The sequence below is a fragment of the Gekko japonicus genome, unplaced genomic scaffold, assembly GCF_001447785.1.
Source record: "Gekko japonicus isolate JY-2015 unplaced genomic scaffold, Gekko_japonicus_V1.1 scaffold14, whole genome shotgun sequence".
NCBI classification, from domain to species: domain Eukaryota; kingdom Metazoa; phylum Chordata; class Lepidosauria; order Squamata; family Gekkonidae; genus Gekko; species Gekko japonicus.
The window spans coordinates 209,539-216,718 of NW_015176452.1; the positions used below are offsets into that span (position 1 = coordinate 209,539).

The window sequence follows — 7,180 nt, forward strand, 5'->3', positions numbered from 1 at the left end:
TAAAAACAGCTTGTGCCAGCATTGCTCCACACGAATGCTACACTGGTGCCCAGCTGGGGCACAATGCTGTCAGGGCGCTATACTGACACATCTCAGAGATACGCCAGTGTAATATCTTGTCAGCTCCTTGTGTGCAAGACCCCTGTGCTGCATGGGTCTCTTGATATAATACACTGGTGTTTCTGGGAGTAATTTGCAGTTCTTACGAATTTAGCATTTACCTTGACTAGCTCCTCCCTTCTTCATAAGACTGTTGGGAGAAACCAAAACCAAGAACAAAATCCATGTAATACTCTTTATTAGGACCACTGACACAAAACCTAATACAAAGTATTTCTTAGCAATTTCCTTCCTGTGCTTTATAAATATTCTTCAATTGACATTTATTGATATGTTATTACCATTTTAATATGTATCTGATCTCTATTGTTTGCATAAAGTATTTCTTTGTGATTTGATCTTTAAGGAAGAGGAGAGGGTTTTCTCTGGGGGTGGGGTAGTTTGTTCCTTTCCCTGTTTTAAGATCTCAGAGATGCATTTTCCCCCCTTGTGATTTTGGTCCCAGTTTTATTTACCTTTTGTATTTGAAAACTTTGTTGTGGAGTTTGTCTGAAATTTCTTACTAGACAGATTAGCATTAATAAACAGGGTCTCAGTTAATTAATCTCAGCATTCCACAATTAAGAAGGATACATCTGCCCATCAATCTCCAATTTTGATATATATTTCTTTCCTTCACTATGTTCCCCCCCCCCAAGAATTAAACAAATGGCAACCTTATAAACTATGCTTGTTTTTCCTGTTTGGCCCTTGCATCTGGTAAACATCTTCATTATGCTGTATGCTAATTTGCTGCTCACCTTTTACCTATATGTATGGACTGGTAACTTCCATTTCAATGTATCTGAAGAAGTGTACGTACACATGACAACTTACTCCTTGAATAAAATTTTGTTGGTCTTAAAGGTGCCACTGGATCCAAACTTTGTTCTGCTGCTTCAGACCAATGCGGCTACCCACCTGAATCTATTGTCTACACCATTTAGTAGTGATTCATTCAATACTAAAAGGCAAATAAGCATCAGTTACGCATCCGAAGGTCCTACTGAAGTCCTGTCAGTAAAGTAGACCCATTGCTATAATGGTCCCTTGACTCTCCATATAACAAACAAATGTCAATGAACGAGGCCAATCACAATGTGAAATGGACTAAATACAACTGACAGGAATTTGTATCAATGTGATATTTTAATTAGTTGCTAACTTGTGTTACATTTTAAAAGTTCAGAATCTTTACCCTGGCTACATAATTACTCAGGCTCCAGCTCTGGAGTCAAGACTTTGTGACAGAATGACACTCAGTACGTGTGGGGATCTTCTCCCTTTCCCATCTCTAGCCACCTTGCATTGAGTGGTTTATGTAGTACTCCTGTATAGAAGCATCAAATGCATCTGATACACTGGACTGTAGACTACAAACATTTATGCCATGCAGAATAAGTTCATCTGTTCACCTTTAAGGTACCACAAGAATATAGCTCTCTCCTATCTATCTACATCTCTCACTCTCTCTCATCATCATCATCATCATCATCATCATCATCATCATCATCTATCATCCATCAATCTATCTAGTACAAATGTTTGGCTTTTCCCTGTGAAAAGAGCTAAGATGAAAGAGAGTGGTCAAAGCCATCATCCAATAAACTTCATAGCTGATAAGTGTTTTGAATCTCAGCTCTCCAAAAGGTATTAGCCACTTGATTGCTTGTGGAATCATGGGCCCCCATCCCTGAATTTTTAGTTCATGTTTCAAAAAAGTAAGTCTCTATCCTCTTGTGTTTATGAAGAAACAGAGAAATAGTATACAGGCTTCTTTAAAGTTGCTCAGTAACAAATAAAACTGATCACCCAGTGTTCTGGCCAATGAACACAAAAAGCATGGGGATAGTTTAACATCCTTTCTAAATTGCATGCAATTTAAATTATGTATTATTAAGTTATAATAATATTAATACACAATAAACTTAATCACTTAAAACTAATTCAGCTACCTGTATTGACTTCCTGTGGAGCCCAAAAACTCAAGAAACTTTTACCACATTGTCCCTACATTCTGGGAAATATGTGTCTTTCTCCCTGGAGAGCTGGATTTGCACCCAGTGACAGTGTTTGTATTAGGTGAGCCACTATAATGTGCTATTACTAGTGGAATGCATACCAAATGGTAGTAATGTGTATTGGAAAGTGGGGGTTGTGGGGTGCATGTATGATGTCCCTAGTTGCCCTCTCCAGCCAGCATGTTCCTGATTCCCCAAGAGATGAAGTCTCTTTTCCGATTGCCTCAGTTCTCCAGCTTCCAAAAGGGTAGCTTTATTTGTAGGAGCAAAAAGATTTTTTTAAAGTTATACAGCCACCCTAGAGACTGCTGCTTTTTTTTTTTAAGTAAGCGATATCCTTTTCCATCAGTTGCAGTGAATGAAGGTGCATTACACAGAATCAAGTTAACAAGATAACTCTGAAGAGGACATGGATGCTTAAGTGTACCGTGTTTCCCCTAAAATAAGACACTGTCTTGTATTTATTTTTTCCCAAAAAGACACATTAGGGCTTATACCACAAATGCATAGAAACAGGGAAACAGGGTACATACACACAATATGTGTTTTATGTTACTCAGGCAGGAAAGGCAACATTTAAATAAATGAAACCATATTGTTGATGGGTAAGCAGATAAATTTAAGGGTGCACTGAAATGATTATTGTTTTGCTTTTGGTCTTATCACTGGTATTAACTTTCAGACATCTCTGTTCTGCACTGTTCCTTGTTTAAGATTATTATCTCCCACTTGTATGGGTTCCTTCAACTTACTGGAGGGTGCTGGGTTGATAAGGTGTATGGGGGGGGGGAGTTTTTCAAATAGCCTTCATGCAACAGAGAATCAGTGATGGTTCCATGAGGCAGTCCTCTCCGCCTTTCTCTAGACTAAAAATTGCTTAAAACACCAGGAAGGGTTCCTAAAGGATACCCCAGCACTCAAGAAAAGGCATACAGACAACTTTCTAGGTCTTCGCATGGATACAGGCACCAACAATCAGTTTCAGCATCGAATCACGGCACACCATCCCCCCCCCCCCCAACAATTCGGACCTTCCACCCCGCGCCCACAGGCAGATGCAGGAAAACACCGGTCGCATATCGGCTAGGCACTTCGTGGAGCTTGCGCAGAGAAAGTTTCCGGGGCATCGGGGCCCTGGTCTAGAATGCCAGTAATTTTGCTCTTCAAAGTACCTGTTAGCGAAAGGTCCCACGTCGGAGAATCCCAGCCTCTCTTCTCAGAACCGTTGGTAACGTCGATAAGAATAAGCCTAGGAGGAAACGCACAATGTGTCAATACCCCCAAGCCAAAGAGTTGCTCTTGTCTAGAGCCACTTCTGGGTGACTGACGTGAAAATCCGAAAGTACTTTGAGCATTCTTGAAAGCGTGCTCCACAAACGGTGTATGAACCTTGACGTATCCAGCCGCAATCAGAGTAACAAGCCCCTCTCCGGGCGAACTGGCGAGGGGCGTTTTCAGCGGGGCTTCGCTTCTCTCCAGAGGCACCCCCCCCCCCCCCCCCGATGCTCTGGGCTTTAAAGCTTTATTCAGTGACGTCAATTCAACTTCCCTTCCCCGACATGTGGGATCTGGAGGATAGTTTAACGAAACTCTCGGCAGGAGGAAATGGACACGCAGCCCAATCCTATGCACCTAGTCCAATGAGAGTTACCGTCAGGTCCAAGGTCCATTTGCTATTTCGGTGTAATTGAGATCACCCCCCACAAATTAACTTGAAGGAATGGAATTGACTTCCACGTTCCCGTGTTCAGGATCCCATCTTTAAATCAAGGTGGGAATCCCATCCCAGAACTTCCAAGCGAGTGTGAATTCAGAAGCACGCGGGCTGCAGAGTACCGGGATCCAGCGCCTTTTCCGACAGGCGAATGGCAGGCAAAGAGAAATACATTGACAATAAAACACAGCCAGCGGAGGAAGAGGGACAGTTCGGAAAGCTGTGCCCAGAAATTCTGGACGGAGAAACTATACCGGGATGTTGACGCCCAGGTTAGCCTACGCAGAGGCACAACTCGCAGGCGCATCACACCCAGCGCGGGCACACACAAACACCCCCCGCCGGTCTCGCCTGCACGTGCTACAGAAAGTTGCCCGTGAAAAAGCCGCGCCTCCTCCCCCTTCCCCTCGGGGCACATCTCCCCGGAAGGCATCGCGGCAGCTCCAGCGCCAGCGCCAGGAAAGGCTGGTCCGACTCCGGGAGCGCAGCGGTGGGAGCGGGAGAGGCCCCCGAAAGACATCCCCGGCCGGAGGCGCTCGGACAGGCACAGGCAGGCTGGATCCCCGCGCGGCGCCTGGCCACGTGCTCCCGGCCGAGGCAGGCGGGGGGGGGGGGGGGGGGGGGTTCCAACCCAGACCTGGCAACCCTACCTGTGGGCCGCATAACAGCACTGGACGGGTCCCAGGCCTTATCCGCCCGGCTGCGGGGCGCTGTTGCGAGCAGCTAGAAGAGCGGGCAGGGCTGGGGCTGGGCCGGCCGGCGGGCGGGGAGGTGGTGCTGGATCTCTCGGAGCGGACTAGGTAGGTGGGCGGCAGGCGAGCAGGAGGGGGCGGCCGCGGCCTTGGCTTCCCTCCGTCCCTCCCCCCCCTCCCGAAGAGGCGGACGATGAACAAGCTCTACATCGGCAACCTGAGCCCGGCCGTGACTGCCGAGGAGCTCCGGCAGCTCTTCGGGGACAGGAAGCTGCCTCTCACCGGGCAGGTCCTGCTCAAGTCCGGCTACGCCTTCGTGGACTACCCGGACCAGAACTGGGCCATCCGCGCCATCGAGACCCTCTCCGGTAAGCCAGGGAGCGCGGCACTCCGCACCGGCCAGGGGGCGTGCGGGGATACCGGTCGGCTCGCCCCCCCCACCCCCCACGGCGGCCTTTCCTCTCTCGGGCAGGGGGAGGCCCCTGGGAGCCCGCGAGGCGTCGGGCAGGGCGAGGGGAACCCCTGCCGGGGCGGCGCCCCGCTCCGGGTTGGGGTGGGAGTCCTCCTTGCCTCTCCCCGGGCTGTGCCGCCGCCGGAACCCCCGCGCCAGTGCCCGCGCCCCGAGCGCTCCTTGCCGTTTTGCCCAGCGTGCCGCGCTCCAGCAGGCGCCCGGGCGGCCCGGCGGGCGAGGGAGGGATTTTTCGCTGATTTTTTTCTCCGATTTTATTGAGCGGCTCCCGGGCGCGGGGGACGGTTCCCGCCAGCTCTCTCGGCACCCGCTCAATCTCGGGCACCTTTCTACGAGGTGCCCTGTCCCAACTCGACGGGGGCCCGAAGCAACGAGCCCGAGACGTGCCTGGGGGCCCGGGGCGACGCGCAGCCCTGGAGCCGGCCAGCCGCGCCACGAGCGAGCTGAGCCAAGGCCACGGCAGCCGGAGGGGAGACCGGGCCAGCCCCGGGAGAGAGCCCGGACACCGGGACTTAACGGGCCGGCCCGAAAGCCGCTGGGAAGGGCCGGCCGGAGAACGGCGCTCTCTACCCGGATGGCCCTTTGCTGATGCGCGCAGCCGGGCGGCTTCCTCCCTCCCTGGAATGTGTCTGTGTGAGGCCGGGGCGGCGGCGGGGGGGGCAGAAGCGCGGGCAAGGCGAGCAGCAGCCCCTCGCGGAGGCAGAGTCTGCCTCTTGACTGGCATTCACCTGAATGGGTGGGGTGGGGGTTGTGTTTGGGATGGGCGCCCCAGGCCCTTTTGGAACCGAACGGCCAGTGTGGTCTTTACCTTTCAGCGTTCACGTGAATGCCCCCCCCCCCCTTTAAGGTCAGAACACACACAAGAGTTTACCTCAGACTAGAGGTAGGGCAAAGGCCCATCTTTTGGCCACTGAGAAGGAGTTAACTGGTCTTGGGCAAAAAAACCCCCCCCCACCCTGACTGACTTCTTTCACATCCTACCTCAGTCCTTTCTGAGGTTTGGGGAGTTCTCACCCTGGAGCTGTGGCTGATTCCCCATCACACTGCCCCCCACCCATTTGTGGTATGCTCTGAGTAATCCAGAGTGGACCACTATATCACTCAGCCCCAGCAGTTTCATTTCTGAGTCCTGCACAATTTTGCAAGATGAAACTGATTTCTTCCTTTTCTTTGTGTTGAAGGTAAAGTGGAATTACATGGCAAAGTCATGGAAGTGGATTATTCCGTCCCTAAAAAGCTAAGGTAAAAGTCCTGGCTGTTCTGCTTAACTACAGTGGATCAATTGGTTAGCTACAATTAGAAAGAGAGGGACTGCGTCACTGACGGTGCTGTACGTAGTTTAGTAGTTGCATTTTACTGTTGTCACCTACCACTGTATGAGTTGTTTTTCTTCCTGTTCCTTTCTTCTTTTTTCCTTTCCCTTTTACAGTCAGTGTTTACCCCTGTATAGATCTGGTTGTGAGACATTGTTTTTGAGAGCAGTAACTTTATAATTCCTTTGAAATATCATGGTGCATTTCTGTGATGTTCATGCAACTGTTTATCACCTGGTCCTAAACACATCTGCTTGGAAGTAAGACCCTAATTGATTTTGGGGGGTGGGAGTAGAGGGCTTACATCCAAGTAAGTGTGCCTAGGACTGCAGTCTGAATTCCAGCTAGAGTGTCCTAGCAAGTTCTTTAATTTTCCTACTGTGCCAAGCAAAAAGTGCCTTTGATAGGACTTGGTACAAAACCAGTTATGTGAACCCACCCCTCGGGTTTTTCTTCAGCACTAAAGAATTGTTTAAAGCCACAATTTTACTTGAGTGTTGTAAACGTCACAGTTCTGCAACAGGGAGATATTTTTGCAAAGTGAGATTGCCATGTGGTATGTATGTCTCTTTTGGAGTGCTTCTGAATGGATACTCTATAGGGCGCAGTTTATGTGGAGAGAGCCTCTGTTGACTCCCAGTTTGTCTTTGTTCTTACTGCTGCATTACTTCCTCATGTGCGACTTCTTGTCACTCCATGCCAAGCAGATTTAAAAAACCTTGTTGTGGTATTTCAGGTTATAAGGCAGCAACTGTAATGTTTTTTGATCTGTAGAATTCCGATGTACTGTATGAGCATAGCAGCATGAACAACGGTTATTTTACCACCACAGCTGTTTAACCCAGCTTTTGGAACATAGACTCATATGTTCT

The 7,180-nt window shown here is 49.3% G+C and overlaps 1 protein-coding gene across 2 annotated transcripts in view; it reads left to right on the forward strand.

Annotated features, from left to right (window-relative positions):
- The first annotated feature begins 4,563 nt into the window (after positions 1 to 4,563).
- IGF2BP2 (insulin like growth factor 2 mRNA binding protein 2) overlaps positions 4,564 to 7,180 on the forward strand; it is a 122,029-nt gene continuing 119,412 nt past the window's right edge. For both annotated transcript variants that reach the window (XM_015426853.1, XM_015426854.1), the window contains exons 1-2: positions 4,564 to 4,894; positions 6,177 to 6,237. In XM_015426853.1, coding sequence (XP_015282339.1) covers positions 4,720 to 4,894; positions 6,177 to 6,237 — 236 coding nt within the window. In that variant the 5' untranslated portion in view covers positions 4,564 to 4,719. The remainder of the gene's footprint in view (positions 4,895 to 6,176; positions 6,238 to 7,180) is intronic.